Below are 24,018 nucleotides of genomic sequence, written 5' to 3'. Positions count from 1 at the left end.
TTTTTAATCATTATATTGCCAAGTACTGTTTGAGTATTGATGATTCAGCATGGAATATTGAAAGAAGCATTAGACACGCACAGCTGGTTCCTATAATGGTCCTCTTATGACCATTGCTTTTGCGCCAGGGCTACTCTCGATAATTGTCCTATCCAGCCTCTGCCTGGTTCTTTGACCCGGACATATTAAGCTGCGCATGCGCAGTATGTCAGGTCGGCAGCCTTGTGACTCCTTGAATGCACATAAAAGGCGACGAGCGGGGTGCGTGGTCACAAGGCTGCCAACATGACATACTGCGCATGCGCAGCGTAGTATGTCTGGGTCAAAGAGAGGCGACCACGGCAATGGGACGGAGCCTTTTTACTGCATAACGGAGGGAGACACTGGCACATGGAAGGTGCGGTAAGCATCTGCACACTTCCCCACACATAACACACATATAGGGACCATTTTTCTATAACCGCTCGCCTTGGGTATCCTTTAAGAATTCCCTCACCTGATACTTGGTGCTAAATATAACCATGGATCAGGAAGGACATAAGGGATTCAGGAGCCAGAAGGACATTTTTAGCAGCCAACTCCACCAACAATTAGAAAATAAAAATGAAAACTTAGGTGCCAGCTGTGATTATTAAATAGACTAGGGTACCTGGCTTCTGGGATTCTTCAAGACCTGTGCATGAACCTGACTCCTCTAATAGAACCCTCTCACTACCCCTCTTCTACGTCTAGTCTGGCCCTCCTGACATTAGCAATACTTTAATGCCAGCACTAGAACTGCCAAGAATTCACATGTATGGTGCTGTATCAAAATGCTCAAGTCCTAATATGAAATGCCCAGACTTGTGTGCTTTTTAGGTCAGTCCTTTGGAGGTCTGTTCCTTCTTGCACACAGGCTACTGTCCTCTTCATATTTACTACTCTACAAGGAATCCTTCATACATTTATTTCCAAAAATATAACCGAAAGAAGTGAGACAGCAGACAGCCATTAAAAAAGTTTTCTTTTTAAGTCTTGTGTAGGAAAGTGGACCAGAAATTTAAAATCACAAACACTGGTTCGCACGACAGCCGGGGGCCCCAGCTTCTCTCACTTGCTGGGGCCCCCAAACCACCATGCGATACCCAGAGGGAAATGTGGGCGAGCCCTGGCTCTCTCACCTCCAGGAAACCTCCACCTCTAGGAAAGTGGACCATTGTAACATCCTACTCCTATTCTGGTGCCGGCAACCCATGGGAAGTGTGATGTGAGATAAGGGAGGATTTCTTTGAAAAGCCTCTACCACACACAGAACATGAATATGGGCGATCACCAGTGTGGACTCTGTGGTGCTGAATCAAATTTGATTTATTTCTAAAGCATTTTCCACACTCAGAACATGAGAATGGACGATCACCGGTGTGAATTCGCTTGTGTTTAGCCAGATCTGCCTTATAAGATAAACATTTCCCACACTCTGAACAGGAAAATGGCTTCACCGCAGAGTGAGTCATCTGGTGATTGACAAGTTTTGACCTTTCTGTAAAACTTTTCCCACATTCTAAACATGAAAAAAGGGCTTTTCCCCAGCATGACGTCTCCTGTGAGCAATGATAAGCGACCTCCATGAAAAAGATTTCTTACACTCTGAGCATGAATATGGCTTTGCTCCTGTATGAGTTCTCTGATGCGATGTAAGTGTTCCCCTCTGGGCAAAACACTTCCCACACTCAGAACATGAATATGTCTTCTTAACGGCATGGATTTTCCTATGTAGGATGAGAGCTCGCCTCTTGGCAAAACACTCCCCACAGTCCGAGCAGGAAAATGGCTTTTCGGCTGTGTGAACAGCCTGGTGTCTGTCCAGCTGGGACTTCCAAGAAAAGCATCTGTCACATTCAGAACATGTATATGGCTTCTCTCCAGAATGAATCCGCTGGTGTGAGAGAAGCGTTCCTTTCCTGTTAAAACACTTGCTGCAGTCAGGACAAGAATAGGTCTTCCCCAGTCTGTGGGATCTCTGATGTGAAATGAGTTCTGCTCCCTCTGTAAAGCAATCACCACATACAGAGCATAGGAACACTTCACCCCCACTGCCAGCCATATGATGGGTGATGGGAGCCAAGTCTGTAGGAAAATCAAGAGAAGTTGGAAAGAAATTTAGGGACGTGGGATTCTCTTCTGAAGAATCTGAATGGATCTCATCTTCTATTTCTTCATCTAGAGGACTGACGGAGCTTCTGTATTCTCCATCTGGAAGAACGCACATTGGAAAGTTGTTACAAATTAAGGGAGGAAAAAACCTTTATAGTTTGTTTAAAAGTAATATAGTGCATTTTAGCAAAACCGTTTTATTGAATGTAGCATAAAATAAAAAAAAAACTTATTAAACCCATAAAAATATAGATAAATATTTCCTCTTCTTGAAGCTCCGCTGGCATATGCACCTAGCTGTGTTGGTGAGCAGAAGAGATTGGCACTTGACACTTAACTGCAACAGTAAACAGACCTCTAATAAATGGTTGAAACTTAGGTTCTTGTTATGGGAAATTCTTTATTTTTGTTTCTCCAAGCAACTCCAGTGGGATGTTTTAGAAGTACATTTGTTGCATTTTCCCTCACATTGGAGCTCCATCAAATCTTTTTGGTCTTCCTATAATCTGTGTCACTTGTTCCTCCATGCTCCTGATGAAGTGGTCAGTGTGACCACGATACGCATGGAGTGCTTGGCCCTCCCACCCTTTCCCACCATTCATTCCACAGCTAGGTATTACTTGATAGCTATTGGTGCAACTGTTATCTTGTTTACTGTTTTTGCTGGTGTGCCTTGAAACATTGTATATGATATTATATGCTGTTCAGGATGCATTTCATCTCTAACCACACAATTTTCACATTTTCATACAAAGCACTATTTTTTAATTTCCGTTTACTCTTGCCAACTTAAGCACTGGCACATGAAGTCATGGTAGTGGTTTGTCTTTATCACATACCGTACTTAAGCACTTCATCAGCTGCTTTACTTTGACTGGACTCGTGTTCTAGCTGTCACCTGGGAACATACATTCTATATAAAGATGTGTGTTAGACAATAGTACAAATGTAACAACAGGGGTAACCTTACTGTTCTTTCCTCTCCCTTCATAGTAGGGATGGTCAGTGAGACTTTGACTGGACTCGGGCTTCAGCTTTTACAGGGGAACACCCATACCCTATAAAGACGTTTGTTGGACAATAGGACGTACGTAATATTAGGGAAACCTTACTGTTCTTTCTGCTCCCTTTATAGTAGGGGTGGTCAATGTGAGGCAAATAATTCAGAGTTGATACAGGATTATGCAAATTATGAGTGCCTGAAAATGGACCAATTGAATCCTGCCAAGGTGGAATTCGATTGGTCCACATTTAAAGCTGAATAAATTTGGAGATTTCTGCTTGATGATAGCAGTAAAGGTTTGGTACTGTTAGCCAAGCAAATTATGTAGGTAGAAAAAAACAAGTTTTGTCAAAGTAATACCGATTAATGGCTAACAGATAAAGTTAAATTATGCAAGCTTTCTGCTATTTAGTCCCCATATAATAATATGCCTGAAGAAGGGGACTAGATCCCAGAAAGCTTGCATAATTTAACTTTCTATCAGTTAGCCATTAAAAGTTATTACTTTTACAAAACTTTGTTTTTTCTTCCTACATAATTCTGCATCAACTCAAAATTATTTGCATTCCACTGACCATTCCTACTGTATAAGTACTGAGATACTGGTTGGAGTTTTTAAAAAGACTTTCTGTATTATTAATTGGACTTAAACAATAAAGGTTGTTACATGATTACCCTGGTAGTGCAAGACCATTTACAGACATTTCGGTGGTTTATAGGTTGTGACTTATTTCTACGCCTGGGCTATGTACACCATAATTGCGTCAGGTGCCGACTTTTTATGTTTTTCCATGTATGCTATCACCAGGTCCCTCTTCCAATTCAACTTATAAACGGGTCTTAGTGAGAGCTGTGGACATTACTAAATAATCATTTTAAGCAGGAATAGCACACCTGAAGTAGTATGGCATTTTGTGGCTGATCACAAAAGGCGGGTAAAATTGCTGTACAAACATAGTACACATCATTTTTACCGATGAGTATGCAAGCAATCTAATGTATGGAGTGGAAAGGAAGGGGTTCACCGCTACACTGCAGTCAGTCATGAAGCTATGAATAAGGGCAAGTTTGGCCCGAAACATGTCAGCATGTACTTTGTACTGATTTGAGGATATGTCCTGAATAAATATTGAGCACAAGAAGAGATATTGTTGCGGACCTCCTTCACTATTGCAATCTAATGTATACTGTGAACATAACACAAGTTGCAGTGTACACAGCACATGCGTTACTTGTATAACACACATATGCTATTTTAGTATTGTCAATTTTATTTGCTTTTCATGAATCAACTCCACTATTTCTTAGTTTCTTATCAAGGTGCCCATCCAATACTATATTTCAATAAAATCAAAAATGTTCAGAGTCTTTGATCTTCTACATGTTACTAGCTCAAATGTCACCATTCCTCTATGTACTAAAATGTATCAGCTAAATGCATGCCTTTTCCTATCCAATAAGGTCCCACAATGCATTTGTCTTTATGAATCATGACTGTGGCTGTCAGACTCCTGCATTGCGGGACTTGTAGTTCCTTAACAGCTGGAGAGCCCAGTTTGCAGATCACTGCATTAGATGAATGGTATCTTGAAGAATCTGAAGAAAAAAGTGTGTGTTCCACAGCAGTGTTGTGATCGCAAAAGCGCTGCAGACAGCATTTTAGGAAAGATCAGGGGGAGAGGCTGCCAAAAAACTGGGGGCCCATCTGGTTATTTATACTGGGGGGCTACCTTATAGGGGCACATCTGGGTAGCTGTACTGGGGAAGAGGGCTGTCTAATCGTGGGGGCACATCGGGCACGTGCAGAAAAAAGAGGTGCCAGGAAAATTGAGCACAAAAGTTAGGCAAATAGAATATCTATAAATTTACGATTTGCTACATTGTTAAATTGTGAAGTATGATTGTAAAATATTAGTAAATAATACAGAAATTTTAATACAACTAAACTTAACCCTCGTCTCACACTGAATTCTCCATCGATGCCTAATCGTAACCGACCCCCCATGGCTAACATTAACCAACCACCCTCCTTGGATAACCTAACCACCCACCTCCCGCGCCTAACTTTATGACCCTCCACGCCTAACTCTACCACCCCTTTCCCCCATGCCTTGGATGCCTAACCTTAACTGCCACCCCACCACAATTCCTCTGCAAGTGCTCACTATTTGTAGGTGCATTTTTCATTGCAGGCTGCCCCGGCACCTGCTATTTATTGGACGCTGCAGATACCCAACTTTCATTCTTATGCCAATAGTTACAAGGTGCCTATGAGGTGCACCAACTTGTACCCATAAGGCGTGCCCAAATTTTCTGCCTCCTATCCGCTATCTACAGTATACTGGGGAGGGTGCTTATACTCGATTCAATCACTTTACCCTGGTTTCTGAGTTAAATCTAGATACGTTGGCTTATATTGGAGTCTGCTTGTACGTTATATTCCTGCCTTCCATTCCTCACCTGCACTGATCTCTGGAGGAAAATCCTCTTCCTTATATGGCTCATCGCTGCTCTTGTACATCTCTTCTGCTTCCTCCTTCACTTCCACCTTAACCACTTGCCGACCGCACACTCATACCGTGCGGCGGCAAAGTGGTAGCTGGAGGACCAGCGACGCAACTGTGCGTCGCCAGGTGCCTCCCTAATTAATCAGGAAAAGTTTCCTGTTAGATCATGGAGCGGGTCTCCGTGAATAGCCTGCGAGCCGCTGATTGCGGCTTGCAGACTAAATGTAAACGTAGGAGACATATGTCTCCTTTGTTTACATTGTACGGCGCTGTTGCGCAGCAGCGCCGTAAGGCAGATCGGCGATCCCCGGCCAATCAGCGGCCGGGGATCGCCGCCATGTGACGGGACAGCCTGTCACTGGCTGCACAGGATGGATAGCGTCCTGTGCAGCCCCGATCCCCGGGGATGAGCAGGTAGGAGAGGGAGGGGGGAATTTCGCCGCGGAGGGGGGCTTTGAGGTGCCCCCCCCGCAACATGCCTGCCCACCTGAGCGATCAGACCCCCCCTGCACATCATCCCCTTTAGGGGGGAAAAAAGGGGGGCGATCTGATCGCTCTGCATGAAACATGATCTGTGCTGGGTGCTGCAGAGCCCACCCAGCACAATCACAAAAAATAACGCTGGTCCTTAAGGGGGGGTAAAGGGTGGGTCCTCAAGTGGTTAACAACAACCAGATTTTCCTCCTGAAAAAATCAATAGGGGCTTGATTCACAAAGCGGTGCTAACTGTTAGCACGCCTGTGAAAACCCCCTTAGCACGTCTAAACAAGCTTTTCGCGCATAAAACTTTACACGCGTACTGCACAGAGCACAGGGCGCACCGCGCGAAGTGCCCATTAAAGCCTATGGGACTTAGCGCGCGTAAAACTTTGCGCGCGTAAAACTTTACGCGCGCAAAGTTAGCGCACGATCTGATTGAGAAATCCAGTGCTAACCTACTTAGCACCCTGGTTAGCGCGTCTAAAGACTTTAGACGTGCTAAGTAGGTTAGCACCGCTTTGTGAATCAAGCCCTAGGAATTGTTGCAGTGAGGGTAAGCAGCTGAACGCTACTTAAAACAAATCTGTAACTTCCAAAAAGAGAAAACTCAGACACTTACCTCAGTAGAGGGGAGGCACCAGAGGCTTCCCCTGTCCTCCTTCATACCCCCAATTTTTGCTGGGTCCCTCTGAAAGTTGGCAGCCGTGCTCCCATCCCTGACAGAGTGCAGCCACGCTCCCACCTTCGTAGAAGCACGGAGCTGCTTGTGCTTGGCAGAAAAAAGCCTAGCTTGAGCGGCTCCATGATACTGCGCAGGCGCAAGCCATCTTGCATCTGCACAAAGTGGCCGCACTATGTTAACAAAGGAGGTTCGGGCAGTCCCAGTGCTGGAGCGATGAGGTGGAGGGGGACTTGGCAATCCTCTGGATTATCCAGAGGCATCCCTGTACTAACGTGAGTATCTAACTTTTGCCTTTTCGTAAGTCACAGGTACCCTTTAAGAGAAATTTACACTGAGTTACTTAGCTCAGTGCTGATTGCTGAATACTGCAGGCATGCACAGCTCCATTACAATGAATTTGGAAACAGTTCTTGCATCAGCTGTGCAGTCAGGCTTCATTTATGTGGCCTAATAGGAATCTAAGAGAATTCAAATACACCTACAGCAGAAAAGTCCATATTTGAATCTTGTCAGAGTGCCCATTTTCCTGTTTACCTGGGAGAAAGTGAATATGTAGTGGTGCCCTTATTAAAGGTAGATTGTCATAAGCCCCCTCTATGCTATTACTCCCTCCTGGATACCGATGGAGAACAACCCCTCGGTCTTTAACATTGGATGAACGTATTCTGCAAAGGGGAAGGGAGAAGTGGCTCCTAATGTTATGTACCATGTGAGCTGGTATTGTTCAGGAGGTGAAGCCCCACACTCCTGTGCTCTATTCACAATGGGGAACATCAACCTTCATGGGGAGCAAGAAGTTAATAAAACTTAGGAGCAGGCACTCCTGAATATTATTTTTGAAATGAAATATAAACATTGGGAATATGTGTCCGGCAGAAGCCTCGTCTGCTCAATAGCAGATGGCTGGAAATCACTTTAGAGATTTCCCAACAGCTGTCACAGGCCACATGCATGCACAGTTTCTCACTACTTTCTGGTTATTACATGTTTAGCTTATTTTAGTGAATTACCCTTCCAGTGTTCAATTTATCACTCCTACAGTCAAAGTAGCAACTGGTAATGTACAGTAAGTCATATTTAGCCCTGTTGCATATATCTCCACTTTCTTTAAAGAGCCTGTTCACACTAGGTCAGCCACAGGTCTGCTTCCCAAAGGGGAAAGTCCGCAGACATGCAGTATGTACCCCTTGATTTCCTGTGGGAAAGCATGGACCTGTTCCCATATGTCTGTATCCACCATACAGACCTCCGTATGTATGGGTAGTGCATTTCAACTGTGCATTTAACTGATTGCCTTGCTGGAGAGTAAATACAGGTAGGTGATAAGGCTAAAGTATAATTTTATAATATCCTGAGCTTCCTCTACCTGGCAATCCTGTGAAATTGTGATCTTCTTGTGTGGAGTCCCATTAATAGGGGATACTAGGAGATCTCTGGTGAATCGCTGCTCCTGGATCCTCCTATAAGAAACACATCATACACTAAAAGAATATTAAAATATTAATAACTACCTTGTCACCTATAACTTATAAACACACCCTGCAGAAATACATTACTTATACATGAGCCTACTAAGTCCTTATACAGTACATGCTTCATCATATGTCATCCTGGCTACAGCTACATCCTTCTCATGCTTCCAACAATAAGACTGGCTGCATAAAATGAACATAACTTTTGCATCGACTCAGAATTGTTATAATCTCATTGACCATCCCTACTGAACAGGGAGGCTTGTGTGTAAGAACTAATGGAAAAGCATGTGATCTGTTTGATTAGCTGACACATTTGCAAGGCTCTGGTTTGTTGGGATCACTCCCTGCTTTTGAACGAATCCGTTAATTTCAGCGCCCGGTGCCAAGCTCCGCTGGGTGCAGTTATAGTACTAGTGCTATAGAGTAATTTGGGGCCGGTCCGCCGGTTGCCAGACCCCAAATTACATCTCTCTCCAAGTTGCTACAACTCAGAGGGGGAATAGTATTTAATGCTGCTGGGGGTTTAGCGGCAGCAGGGAGAGCCGTCATTCGGCTCGCCCTGCGCCCAACTGCCTGGTGCTGGGATAATATGTACTCGCTTTTGAACATGATCAGGACCAGCCAATTAGAGTCTGACAAGATGTACAGCACTACAGAAGGTTTTATATTGATCTATCACCTGATCAAACTGGTTACATGTTTTCCATGGGGTCTCATAGGCGTGAGCATCACTACTGATGAACTCTGCAGCTCACCCCATTTACCTCTCATTTTCTTAATCAAATGGTTTGCCAAGCCATGCAATCCAGTTTAAACTCCTAACCCTTATAAAACTCTCCCTACCCCAACTCTTTATCCTGCTTGGTGGTATGATTCTTTTTGGATTTTAGGGTCTAAATATTTTTGGGGTGCTTTTAGACCTTAAATCCATAAAAAAATATACCCCAGAGAGATTTTCTGCAGCTCATTTCCTCAGCAGGAACTCGCCTGCTTGGGATCCAGCACTGTATCTATTCCTCCTGTCCTCTAGGTTGCTATCTCTATGGTGAGATCACCATCTGTTATGTGACAGTTGACAATATCACCCTAGGGATTAAAAGCCTCAAAGGACCGGAAGAAGACAGGCTGCGAGCGTCCAGATCCAGGGGGAGGTGATATCTAAACGCTGTTGTGCTGTGCTGTGCACTTTTTATATTACTCACAGCAGGTTTTTTTTTTCACCCCGAGCCTGGGTCGGGAATAACGCCAAGGATGTTAACATGTTTCTGTGGTGTTCATACATCTGGCCTGTAGATGTCCTTAATAATAAAATATGCCGCCACAACCGCAATGCACAAGAATCTCCATCCTCCACCTTGGCCTCCTCCTCATATAACACTTCTCCGTTGCTTCTTCCCCTTCTGGTCTGCTCCACCATGTTCCAACTCTTAAAGCCTTCAAGTGCATCCTTATTTCCCACCTTCTGAGACAACCACATGATCTGACCTAGCCCTTCTTCAGGGAGTGAGCAGGATTTGCTTCCTGCTACATGGTAATGAGAGGACTTTCTGCCATCTCACCACCTGTTTCTTGTCTTCTCCGAGCCTCGATTCAATAAAATGTTCTCTTGAGTTTTCTCATCAGAGACGTTTTCACTCTTATCTATGATATGGCTTTTCAGGCTCCGGTTCTGCAAGCAAAAATGTGCTCAAAATAAGATTTAAATTGTGAAAGGACGCTTTCTTAGTTTAAATTATAGGTCAAACCGTGTACATAGCAAGCTCCTAAAGCTGGAAGTCCACAATAATGACGTGCTGTGACTCTCTGCATCCAGGGTACCTCTAATGTCCACAACTGAGTCCGCACCATCAAATTACTGTATTATTGAAATTGTTTTAAACGCTCCATACAGCCATCTATCCAGTGGAAATTGTAGACATTATTTTTGGAATTGCATTTTTCGATTATTTCCTGTGAAATAAAAGTCTACATCAGGTTGTACCAGCACAGTGGCTGACGTAAGCTGACGATATCCACGCGATGTAATGTAAACAACAGCAGAAGACTGCAAACAAAATGCAGAACAATCGAATTGTTAAATGAAACTGAATCTAGGCAAAGTGCCGTAGCCTTCGCGGACACATTTAATAACCGTTCATAGATCTGTACACACTGCTGATGATGAGCGATTATCTGTCACTTAACTGTCCTTTAGAGGGGCTCACAATCTAATCCCTACCATAGCCATATGTCTATCTATGTATCGTGTAGTGCATGTATTGTAGTCCAGGGCCAATTTAGGGAGAAGCAAATTAACTTATCTGTATGTTTTTGGGATGTGAGAGGAAGCCAGAGTACCTGGAGGAAACCCACACAAACACGGGGAGAGCATACAAACTTGGTGCAGATAGCGCCATGGCTGGGGTTCGAACCGGGGACACAGTGCTGCAAGGCAAGAGTGCTAACCACTACGCCACCGTGCTGACCAGGCCATCATTTGTGTCGTTCATTGTTTCCAGCTATTTTTTTCTTTGTATGTACGAGGCTTTACCCACCTGTGCTAATCTGTATGGAACTATCCTCCTTTTTAATTCTCCTATAACTTTTGGCCTCTTCTACAGATCTAACATCCCTCTCAGTCCCTCTGGTGTCTTCAGAGTCTGTGAATAAAGATAAGAGTGAGAGAGTACTGAGATGTGTTATAGAGATAGTGTGTGTGGTCACATGGCTTCACTGGTAATGCAGTGACATGATATGGGGCTAAGGGTTTCTGACTCCCCCAATGGACACATATAGTCTCCCCCATTACCTTCTAATGACAAAAACATAGGAGGACGTTGTTTTCCTCACTTGTGCTGGTCCTTGGAAGAATTTCCTTGTCCTTATACAGCTTATGGTGCTTATACAGCCTGATGCAGTTACTTGCATCAACCACGTTGTCTACCCATCCAAAATTCCAGCGTCCCTACTTGTTCACCACTGGCACAATAGTCATGTGACTGTAATAATATATAACCACCATCATAATATATAACCATTGTGATTATGAAGGAATATGTGGGGGGGGGGCATAATTGAAGACAGTTGTACAGCAGAGAAAACAGATACATTTGGGTAACAACCAACATGTTAATTTTATTCTATGTACGATGGTGCGACTGCACATCGCTGACAGGCTCTGAGCATGGGCGTCCGCAGAAAATTTTTCGGGGGGGGGGGCAAAAAGTGGGGAGCAAAAAGCGCGCCGCAAATCTGGGTTGGTGTTGTGAAAAAATGGAGCTACGTCATGCCGAAAAATGGGTGTGGTCATGAACCAGAATGTGGGTGTGGTCGTGGGTGGAGACAAGTTTACATGAACTAAGCAATGGTGGGACATTAGATTAGGACAGTGGTGGTGAACCTTTTGGAGGTCGAGTGTCCAAACTGCAAAGTCACTTTACTATCACAAAGTGCCAACAGCAATTTAAACTAAATACAAACGTTTTAACTCATACATGAACATTATGGAAAATTAAGTTGAAAATAAACTGTGAAGATAAACAATTTCATCCATCGTACTCCTGAAAAAATTATTCATTTTTTAGAACCTCCCAGTTTCATTTTCTGTTTTAAAAAGCGGAAAAAGTAGGTTTAATGCTATTGTCTCATATGATGATGATTCAGCTTTTTCCATAGTCTCGCAGTAAGCAATCATGTGACCCCCAACAAGACAAATTCAGCAATCATGAGGCCCCCCCCCCATTAAGACAAATTCAGCAATCATGAGGCCCCCAACATGACCAACTCAGCAATCATGAGGCCCCCAACAAGACAAATTCAGCAATCATGAGGCCCCCAACAAGACATATTCAGGAATCATGAGGCCCCCAACAAGACATATTCAGCAATCATGAGGCCCCCAACAAGACAAATTCAGCAATCTTGAGGCCCCCAACAAATCATGAGGCCCCCAACAAGACAAAGTCAGTAACCATGAGGCCCGCAACAAGACAAATTCAGCAGTCATGAGGCACATAGACAGCTTTTCACATAAATAGGCAGAATGCCCCCTTAATATGTAGACACCTCTCACCTGGCAGCAGTTCCCCAAAATACACTCAATCTGACAGCAGTGGTTCCCCAAAAATAGGTAGCCCCAGGTCTATAGGTGTCCCCAGAATAGGTGGCCAGCGGTATAGATGTCCCCAGAACTGGTAGCCAGGGGTAGAGATGTCCCCAGAACAGGTAGCCCAGTATATGTAGTCAGGGGTATATGTCCCAGTATATGTAGGCAGGGAGTATATGTCCCAGTATATGTAGGCAGGGGGTATATGTCCCAGTATATGTAGCCAGGGGGATATGTCCCAGTATATGTAGGCAGGGGTATATGTCCCAGTATATGTAGGCAGGGGGTATATGTCCCAGTATATGTAGGCAGGGGGATATGTCCCAGTATATGTAGCCAGGGGGATATGTCCCAGTATATGTAGGCAGGGGTATATGTCCCAGTATATGTAGGCAGGGGTATATGTCCCAGTATATATAGCCAGGGGGATATGTCCCAGTGTATGTAGCCAGGGGGATATGTCCCAGTATATGTAGGCAGGGGGTATATGTCCCAGTATATGTAGGCAGGGGGTATATGTCCCAGTATATGTAGGCAGGGGGTATATGTCCCAGTATATGTAGCCAGGGGGATATGTCCCAGTATATGTAGGCAGGGGTATATGTCCCCAGAAAAAGTAGCCAGGGGATATGTCCCAGTATATGTAGGCAGGGGTATATGTCCCAGTATATGTAGGCAGGGGTATATGTCCCAGTATATGTAGGCAGAGGGTATATGTCCCAGTATATGTAGCCAGGGGGATATGTCCCAGTATATGTAGCCAGGGGGATATGTCCCAGTATATGTAGGCAGGGGTATATGTCCCAGTATATGTAGGCAGGGGGTATATGTCCCAGTATATGTAGCCAGGGGGATATGTCCCAGTATATGTAGGCAGGGGTATATGTCCCAGTATATGTAGGCAGGGGGTATATGTCCCAGTATATGTAGCCAGGGGGATATGTCCCAGTATATGTAGGCAGGGGTATATGTCCCAGTATATGTAGGCAGGGGTATATGTCCCAGTATATGTAGGCAGAGGGTATATGTCCCAGTATATGTAGCCAGGGGGATATGTCCCAGTATATGTAGCCAGGGGGATATGTCCCAGTATATGTAGGCAGGGGTATATGTCCCAGTATATGTAGGCAGGGGGTATATGTCCCAGTATATGTAGCCAGGGGGATATGTACCAGTATATGTAGCCAAGGGTATATGTCCCCAGAAAAAGTGGCCATGTGTGCCCCAGCAGGAGGGGAGCAGCGCAGAGAAGAGGGAGAGCTATGGGCACTCACCTTAGGGGGCTCTCCCTCCCTCTCTCGCTCTCCCCTCCGGAGTCCGGAATGAAGTGTGCAGCGGCTGGGCAGCGGGCGGAACTTACCTCCTCTCGTCGCACGCGCCAGATGGATTAGCCACTACTCTGGTCTTGTCCAGACCAGAGTGCGGCACCAGAACTTCCGGCGCAGGAGCGAGACGAGGTAAGTTCCGCCCGTTGCCCAGCCGCTGCACACTTCATTCCGGAGGGGACAGCGAGGGAGAGAGAGCCCCCTAAGGTGAGGGAAGGGGGGGGGGAGACGTCCGCCATTCCCCACTGTGCCCATAGCTCTTTCTCTTCTCTGCGCTGCTCCCCTCCTTCTGGCTGCACGGGCACGCGGCCAGGGGGGGGGGGGGGGCAGCGGGCGGCCAGGCTCGGGCAGATGCCCGGTTTTGCCGTATGTGCAGACGCCCATGGCTCTGAGGTTATGACATGACATGAGCAGTACTAAAATGTGTGTGGTGGGGGTGGGGGAAGTATAATACAGCACATTATAATAGAGGGTACTACAAAAAGAAATGCTGAATTGGGGGCCACCAGTACAAAAAGTAACACAATAATAAAAATAACTACTATAGGAAAGGTGTATAATGAGGGACACTATAACTGAGAACAGTATAATAAAGAGCACTGTAATGGGGATGCTATAATATGGAGCACTATAATGGTAGAGCACTATAACTGTGGGAGCTATAATATGAAACACTAATGCGGAGTACCGGTACTATAGTAAGGACTGTTAAAAGGCCACCATGTTAATGTTAAAATTTAAAACACATACTGTATTTATCGGAATATAAGATGCTCTGGGCTATAAGATGCACCCAGGTTCAGAGGGCAAAACCCAGCGGAAAAAATATACTAAACCTGGTGCGTCCATGTTGCAGGAACGTCTTGTGGATGTTCTCTCCCAATCTGTGTCCCTTTCTGTCCACTATGTATCCTCCTTTCAAAAGCAGGTAGATCAGTGCATCACCAGGCTGTCTCTGATTGGTATACCTACAGAGATGCACTGAGCCCCCCCTGAGACAGCAAACGCACCTTGTACCCAAAACAGAAGCTGTGCATATACGTTAACATTAAATGCAAATGTGTTCTCCTTTGTTTCCCCTGTGTGTTCCAGTGTGTCTTCCTTTGCCCCCTAATGTCCCTGTGTCCCCTTCTGGTTCCCCTGTGTCTCGCCCTTGTTACCATGTGTCTCGTCCTTGTATGCGTGTCCCCTCCTTGTCCCCCTGTGTCTCGTCCTTGTTCCCTTGTGTCTTGTCCTGGTCCTCCTGCCCCCCCCTCCCCCTCATGTCTCTTCCGCTCCGTGTAAAATTAAATAGCATCAGACAGTGGTGTTCATCTGAGCTAGGATATCCGAGATCCTCGGATATCCTAGCTCTTTTTTCACTATTCGTGCTCGAATACCGAGCTCGAATAGTATTAGCTATGTTGGAACAATGTAGGTAAGGGAAGTCGGCAAGTCAGATCCGTAACTTCGGGATAAGGATTGGCTCTAAGGGCTGGGTCGGTCGGGCTGGGGCGCGAAGCGGGGCTGGGCGCGTGCCGCGGCTGGACGAGGCGCCGCTCCCCGCCCCGCGAGGGGGGTCCGGGGGGGCGGACGGCGCCGGCAGCGGGCCGGGCGCGGGCGGCGACTCTGGACGCGCGCCGGGCCCTTCCCGTGGATCGCCCCAGCTGCGGCGGGCGCCTCTCCCCCGCCCCCCTCCCGCACGCGGGTCCCTCCCCTCCCGGAGGGGGCCCCCCGCGGGCGCGGCGGTGGCGCCGGGGGACGGCGCCTCGGCCGGCGCCTAGCAGCTGACTTAGAACTGGTGCGGACCAGGGGAATCCGACTGTTTAATTAAAACAAAGCATCGCGAAGGCCCGAGGCGGGTGTAGGTCGGCGCCACCCGGTGGAGGGCGGAGGTAGCGCGTGGGGAGGTCGGCGCCCCCCGGTGGCGAGCGGCGGTAGCGCGGGGGAGTTCGGCGCCCCCCGGTGGCGCGGGGCGGGGGGCGGGGAGTGGTGTTCATCTGAGCTAGGATATCCGAGATCCTCGGATATCCTAGCTCTTTTTTCACTATTCGTGCTCGAATACCGAGCTCGAATAGTATTAGCTATCCGGGCTGTGCTATCCGAGCGCACTCTGACAGCAAGCAGCTATCCGGAGATTTCCTAGCAATGCGAGCTCGGATAGCGTCACCAGCTCGGATAGCGTCACGTCAGACGTCACCTCGAGGCCTCACAAGCGAATCAGAGGGCTCCCAGCCCTCTGACTGCAGCCAATCACAGAGGGGGAGCCTGGCCAAGCCCCCCTCTATAAATAGCGGGCGCCATCTTGCCTCACTCGTCCTGCTTGCGACTTACTTACTAACTGTACTGAGAGACTGCTCCAGTGCTTTTTGTCTGTGTGCAAGTGCATTTATTGTGTTCTAAACCTAGCATCTTGCCTCACTCGTCCTGCTTGCGACTTACTTACTAACTGTACTGAGAGACTGCTCCAGTGCTTTTTGTCTGTGTGCAAGTGCATTTATTGTGTTCTAAACCTAGCGTTTTTACACTCCAACACTTGATATTCAACTGTATTGCTTTGTATTGTAGATAGATTGTATTTTAGGCAGTTTAGTTTGTGTGATTAGGGACTAGGGAGGGAGACTGTCACTGCTGCAGCTGCAGCCAGCAGCTAGGCCCTGTGCCTAGGCAAGGCAGCCTGCCCTGCTCTGTGCTCTAGTCTCTAGTTACCTGTGCTCTCACCTGTCCTACTTCAGTACTACTTCTGTGTTAGATAGATTTGTACTATTTTGTAGTTAGCAAGGCCCAGCTTTACTGCTATACCTGTCCTGTATCTGCTCTCTGTAATCTAGTCACACCTGTTCTATTATTTAGCTAGATTCTTCTATTGTTTAGTTAGTACGGTAGTGTACTGTAGTCTGTGTATAGGGACCGTCCGCCACCGCGTTACCTAGGGTCTTTGTGTGCGCAGTGCACGTCTGCGCTGTTCGCACCCTCTCGTTAGTGCTACACCCGTCCTATTGTTTATATTACTTCTATTGTGTATTCGCTGACTTGTACTGTACTGTAGTCTGTGTATAGGGACCGTCCGTCACCGCGTTATCTAGGGTCTTCACCGCGTTACCTAGGGTCTTTGTGTGCGCAGTGCACATCTGCGCTGTCCGCACCCTCTCGTTAGTGCTACACCCGTCCTATTTCTTTATATTACTTCTATTGTGTATTCGCTGACTTGTACTGTACTGTAGTCTGTGTATAGGGACACCGTCAGTCAGCGTCAGCTAGGGTCTTTGTCTGCGCTGTCCGCACCCTCTCGTTAGTGCTACACCCGTCCTATTTGTTTTATATTATTTCTATTGTGTATTCGCTGACTTGTACTGTACTGTAGTCTGTGTATAGGGACACAGTCAGTCAGCGTCAGCCAGGGTCTTTGTGTGCGCAGTGCACGTCTGCGCTGTCCGCACCTTCTCGTTAGTGCTACACCCGTCCTATTGTTTATATAACTTCTATTGTGTATTCACTGACTTGTACTGTACTGTAGTCTGTGTATAGGGACACCGTCAGTCAGCATCAGCTAAGGTCTTTGTGTGCGCACTGCGCACTCTCTTGTTACTAGCGCTACACCGATCTCTACTGTAGAGTACACCTGTCCGTCACCTCACACACCCACCACCACCACCGATCCCACCCCATTAAAGTACCCCACTTGTCCCCACCGAGTCCTCCACCCCCGCCACCACTCCTGTTCGCAAGAGCAGCAGCAGCTGCCCAGCACTGCCTGGGGAGGAGGAGGAGTGCAGTACTCCAGCCCCAGCAGGCAACAACAGCACCCTGTCACTCAGCAGCACCTTCTTGTTATCCCCAAGCACAGCGGGGCTATGGAGTGCTGTTGCGGCAGAATTGGAGGAGGAAGAAATGCTGATGGGCACTTTGGGGGATGATGCTTTGGACAGTCAGACAGTGGTGACTGTCCCTCAGCCCATGCATGCAGAAGGGGAGTTTGTGGGGTCATCCCAGCAGGACATGTTTGCAGAGGGGGAGGATGATGATGACAGGGTGAAGGACAGAGACTGGGTGGCACATCCTGAGGATGTCATCAGCTCTGAGGAGGAGGATGCGTCTGTGGGCCTTGCTAGAAGGATCAGCATCGCAGGCATAGGCAGGATCAGAAGTGGGCATGGTATGCAGGCCACACAGGGTGCTGATTCGGAGGCGGAGAGTTCTGCCAGTGCCACCAGCCGCACCAAGAACCCCTCCCCCCCCCCCCCCCAACCACCACAGGGAGACCAGCGGCAGCAGCACCTTCCAGCCGAAGGGGAAACTTCACCTCCCCAACTTGGAATTATTTCACTCTGCCATATGTGGAGTGCAAGTATGCCACCTGCAACCAGTGCCGCCAGCAGCTCAGCAGAGGGAAGGAGCCCTCTGCGTACGGCACCACCTCTCTGGTCAACCATCTGGCAGGGAAACACTTTCATGAGCATGAGGAGTTCATGAAGTTGAAGGAAGCTGGCAGTGGCAGACCCGCCACCACTGCGAAGCCGTCGGCAGCAGCAGCCACCCGCCCTCCTCCACCAGCACCAGCAGGAGTGCGTCAGAAACGCACTGCTCCTCCTCCCTCTGCAACTCCTGCTGCCGACACTGAGGCCTGTTCTGGCAGCCAGTCTTCAGTGTCCTCCTCTGCTCCCTCCACTGATTCCTGTGCCAGCAAAAGGCGTCGCCAGACCTTGCTCAGCGATACCTTCCAGGGGGTGGTCAGGGTTCTGCCTCCCAGCAGCCGTCGCGTGCGTCAGCTGAACGGCTTGCTGGCACGGGCCATGTGCTCCCAACTCCTGCCTTATTCCCTTGTGCAGGAGGGGAGCGACATGCGTGCGCTCCTGATGTGTGCAGCCCCCGATTGGCCAATCCCCAGCCGACATTATTTTGCATGCACGGCCATCCCTGCACTTCACCGCTCTGTGATGGCCAATGTCGGGAGAGGGCTGGAGCACGCGGTGGGTCAACGGGTCCAAGTCACCATGGACTCGTGGAGCAGCTGGTTTGGGACAGGCCGCTATCTGTCCTTCACCGCGCATTGAGTCAGCTTGGTGGAATGGGGTGAGGAGGGGGGAGCAGCATCGGGCACTGTCAGAGCAGCAGCAGCAACAACGCAGTGGGTGGTGCCACCATGCAGGGTCAGCGGAATTGCAGCAGGTTCCTCTGATCCGCTTCCATCCTCCGGCACACCAGCCCAAACCCCCCGCCTCAGCAGCAGCGTGAAGCCCCGCCACTGCCAAGCGCTGCTGGAATTGGTCAGCCTGGGGAAGACCAAACTGACGGCGAACCATGTCCTGGCCAAACTCCGAGAGAAGGAGAGGAATTGGCTGACCCCCAGAGGCCTCAGAGTCGAAGAGGTGGTGTCTGACAATGGGGCAAACCTGGTTGCTGCAATCAGCAGGGGAGACCTGACCCACATCCCCTGCCTGGCGCACGTCCTGAACCTGGTAGTCCAAAAGTTCCTGCGGACCTACCAGGGGATGGACCGACTCCTTTAGGCTGCAAGGAAGGTTGTGCATCATTTCCGGCACTCGCCTGCAGCCGTAGCGAGCCCGGAAGAGGTGCAGAAGGAGCTGCACCTGCCACAGCACCGGCTCATGATCGATGTTCCAACTCGCTAGAACTCCACCCTGGCGATGTAGGAGCGTCTGGTTGAACAGAGGCAGGCTGTTAGCCAGTACCTTGCACGAGCAACAGTTGCCTCCATCACTACAACTGGGCGTGCCGCCACCAACCTCCCGTCCATCATCTCCACGGAGGACTGGGGGCACATGCAGCAGTTGTGCTCAGTCCTGGCACCCTTCCTGCAGGCCACCAACATGGTAAGCAGGGACCATGCAATGGTGTGCGAGTGGGTCCCCTTGGTGTGTGTGCTGGACAGGGCCCTGTATGCACTGCTGGAAGAGGGAGCGGCAGCCTTGGACCAGCAGGAGCTGCAGGCAGCTTCACAGGCCACCTCTGAGGAGGAGGGCTTGGAGTTGGTGGAGGTCCCTGACCTTCTTTGTGTATGCGTACAGCGCTCCTACTCTGTGACACAGATTATATACAGCTTCTGCAATATGGCAATTAAGGTTTAGTGACCGTCCCTACTTAATAGTATAGGTATTAGTTAAATGTCAATGATCCTATCACATCAATGTCCTCTATTATTCAGATCCAGTATCTAGATTAATCCTGCACAGTCCCGGATTCACATATATCAATTCAGTTGTATAAATCCTTCATTCCACATCCCATTTGCATAACTCAGGACCACTGTACAATAATTTACTCTCACCGATGTCCAGAGGCTGACATATGTAGATATCAGCAAACGCGCTCCATTACTTATTCACACAGCAGTTTTCCTTGGCAACTTCCCCCTATATATGTCTCAAACAAACAAGAGGAAAAGGCATAGCGTAATCCTGCTTAAAACCGACTTTAAAAACAACTTCCTCCACCAGTGATGTTTGCACAATCAAAGACACCCTTCGTGTGTGTGCTATCAGCATGCACCCCACACCGCTGATACATATAGCGCTCACCAGATTGATTGGCTGACCGTCTATAGACCAGCAACTGCGTTTAGGGTGTTGTACATCAGAAGATTTCCACCAAATCAGCTATCTCCTTAAGAACTCAAAAGAAAGGTTTCCATAGCATAATACCGTTTATTTTAAAAAGATAAAACACAAGGTTGCACTCACAAGTATAAAATAGATATGCGCATATCGTATATGGACGTCCTCATCCGCTCTCTCTCGTCTGCGTCTCCACTGCCGCCGCGCCTGAGGCCACGCCCTACCGGTTTCGTCAGTAATGACTCATCAGGGGCTTGCCCAGGCGTCGGCAGCGAGACGCTTTGAACTGTACTGTATGCTAATTACTTCCTCTAACCTGACGCTCCATTCCTCTGCTTGCCAGTACCTCCCGCCAGGCTACTAAAACTTTTAAATATATTAAAATGATATTAAACTTACACAGATCCCCTCCTCGAGTTCCTAACTGACAACATGGGCATAAATGGAATTCATTTTCAAAGCAACCAGTAATAATGCCACCAATCCTTAACGCCCACGTATTCAGTGTATTCCTTCGTAAGCAGTGACACCTACCTACCCAGCTGATAAGTTCAGCTCCTCAATTCCCCCACTGTTACACTTAACACTTTCCATATTATATTATATACATTATTGCATTCTGGGCATGTGGTACGTGCCCAGTTCCGACAATGCCAGCCCTTAATAATTAGTGATAAAGATAATTATGGCCAGAAATAAAACCATATAAATGTATATTCAACTCCCATTTTTTTAAATCATATGCCTTGACATTAGGAAAGTGCCACATACCCGGCATCACTCCACCTATTAGTACAAGAATAGAACATTGCTGTACATATACTGAAATGAATGCCCCTATATTGACTGATGATAAAATGTGTACAACCCCTCCTTCTGAATAATCTACCCATGCCTCAGCATAGTTGATATACTGTTATCTAGCCTGTGTCTATATACAAACCTAAAATACTATCCTACCTATAAATTCTACACATAATGTAACCATACCTATGTGCATAGGATTAGTGACCTATACCAGTGCTAGGTCATAAATATTGTGTTAAAGATGTGATGGTTGCCCTCCTCCCCCTTGGGGATCCCATAGTTATAGCCTATAAAGCATAGGTGGAAGTCACGAATCGCAGCACCTATATCAATACATGGTCCTTATATCAGACCAGCCACCAATACTGTGCCCCTGTGACTAGTGTAATAAAGTACTGCCTCTATGACTCCCCCTATAGTATAAGTGACAAAATTACTGCCTAACATCTATATTTGTGTAACAAGATTTGTTGCCTAACATCTATATCTAGTGAAAAATCTGATAAATCCCTAATCCCTTTGATTCTTTTAGTCATCTGTAATAAAGCAGTTAAGGTCAAGCTCCACATTCAACCCCCCCGGTTTCATGGTATGCATTTGAAAGATCCATTTTGTTTCCATTTTTGAGATTTCACGCACCTTGTGGCATCCTCTCCATCTAGTGGTGAGTTTCTGCAGAGCACTGAAGTGCATCAAACTTGGGTCACGGCCATGCCTCTCAGCAAAATGACTGGAAACACTATGATTTTTAAAACCTTTTTTGATATTATTCACGTGCTCATTGATTCGTGATTTCAGCTTTCTTTTCGTCCTTCCTATATACTGAAAGCCGCACGGGCACCATATTAAATACACTACATGGGTGCTTCCACATGTAATAAACTCCCGAATGGGAAAACTTTCTCCTGTTACATATGATATATTCGCAGTTCTCCTACACGTTTGTGCCACCAAACATGGGTTGCATTGTTTACAGGGAAAAAAACCCTTCTGTCCGCATATATCAGTTCTATTTGTAACTGCAGGTTCTTCAATGCAGGTTTTTACTAGGCTTCTTTGTAAGTTGCTAGCCCTCCTGTATATAAATTTTGGTTGGGTAGGTATTCTCATTTTTAACACCGGGTCATTTTTCAGAAGCCCCCAATATCTCTTGATGATTTGTTCCACTTCTTTGTATTGCATATTGTACTCCAGGCACATTGCAAAATCATATTCACCGTTGTTGGGGACTTTTTCTTTGTCCTTTAGAATTTCGTCTCTATTAAGAGCCTTAATTCTTTGAATCTCTTGTCTTAACGGGGGTTCCTGGTATCCCTTGTTGACAAACCTATGGAGGAGCATCTCCGCTTGATCCTCGTAATCAGAAATATTCGTACAGTTTCTCCTCACCCTGGTAAATTGGCCTCTAGGTATTCCACTTAGCCAATTGTTGTGGTGGCAGCTCTTGATTGGAATGTACGCATTTCTATCCGTTTTCTTAAAGAATGTACGGGTACCAAGCCTGTCCTTATCCTTATAGACGACTACATCCAGGAAGTCAATCTGTTGTTTGTCCCATTTGGCTGTCAGTACAATGCCCCTATTATTCCCATTTAGCCATTGTATGTACTCCTTTAATTGTGAATCATTACCTCTCCAAACCCATACCAGGTCGTCTATATACCTTCGCCATGTTACCACATGGTTACTCTGTGGACAAGCTAGTACCCCCAATTCCCAATCGTCCATAAATATATTCACCACACTAGGTGCATATTTAGCCCCCATTGCACATCCAAGGGTCTGCAGATAGAACTGATTCCCATACCAGAAATAATTATGGGTGAGTGAAAATTCCAACAACTGTGTGATAAAGTGGATTTGTTCTTGTTTGAGTTCAGTGTATACATTTAGTGCCTGTGCTACCGTCCTGAGGGCTTCTGCATGGGGAATGATTGTATATAATGCAGATACGTCTGCTGTTACCAATAGATCATCCTCCAGGATCCTCATAGATTCCAGAATCTGTAAAAACTGTTTTGTATCCTTCAGCAACACCGATAATTGTTTAACCACGGGTTGCAAAAAGGAATCTATGTATTCTCCAACTCGTTGATTCAGTGAACCAATCCCACTTATAATCGGTCTCCCGGGAGGGCATTCTAGATCTTTATGTATTTTTGGATTATGATACATTACTGGGATCCTTGGGGCGTCGATCATGAGATATTTGTATTCTGTATCATTTAATATATTTTGATCTAGGCCCTCCCTCAGAAGTTGCCTAAGTTCACTCATATATTGTTTAGTTGGATCACCTCTGAGTTTTTTGTAAGTGGATTGATCACTGAGGATCTTCTCCATCTCATTTTTGTACTGGTCAACATGCATCACTACTATACCTCCTCCTTTATCTGCTGGTCTTACCAGTACATCCTTCTTCCTACTTAATTCTTTAATTGCTTTTATTTCATTGCCATACTGTCGAACTTCTATTTTTTCTAGATCTTTCAATACCATATTTTTAAAAATCTGAATAGTGCCATCTTTTGTGGCGTCTTGGGGGTTGAATGTGGATCTGTTTTTTAGATTAGTGTGGGTGAAATCTCCCACTGGCATACCTTCATTGGCTTTATTAGTTGGACCTTGTTTGGATAAAAAATACTTTTTAATGTTTAATTTCCTGACATATTTATTGACATCAATAAAGGTACTAAATTTGTTCAATCCTTGTTGGGGGGCATATTTCAAACCTTTGTCCAATACCCTTAATTCAGTATCAGTCAAAGGTACTCCACTGATGTTGAAGATACCCTCACCTTTGGTTATCTCCTTCTTTTTATTATCTCTACCTCCTCTTCTACCTCTTCTATTCCTCTTTTCCTGATACCTCTTGGGTTGTATTCCATGTCTCCCCAATCCACTTGAGGCGACTGTCCCCCCAAAAAATTATGAGGATCCTGGAGGATGATCTATTGGTAACAGCAGA

At 46.7% G+C, this 24,018-nt stretch overlaps 1 protein-coding gene across 1 annotated transcript in view; it reads right to left on the bottom strand.

Annotated features, from left to right (window-relative positions):
- Nucleotides 1–1,005: 1,005 nt before the first annotated feature.
- The window catches only part of LOC137534287 (oocyte zinc finger protein XlCOF22-like), a 30,821-nt gene continuing 7,808 nt past the window's right edge, over nt 1,006–24,018 (bottom strand). The window contains exon 2 of the mRNA XM_068255717.1: nt 1,006–2,232. Coding sequence (XP_068111818.1) covers nt 1,541–2,232 — 692 coding nt within the window. The 3' untranslated portion in view covers nt 1,006–1,540. The remainder of the gene's footprint in view (nt 2,233–24,018) is intronic.

The sequence above is a fragment of the Hyperolius riggenbachi genome, chromosome 10 (assembly GCF_040937935.1).
Source record: "Hyperolius riggenbachi isolate aHypRig1 chromosome 10, aHypRig1.pri, whole genome shotgun sequence".
In the NCBI taxonomy this organism is placed as follows: domain Eukaryota; kingdom Metazoa; phylum Chordata; class Amphibia; order Anura; family Hyperoliidae; genus Hyperolius; species Hyperolius riggenbachi.
This window is presented reverse-complemented; position numbering and strand designations above follow the sequence as displayed.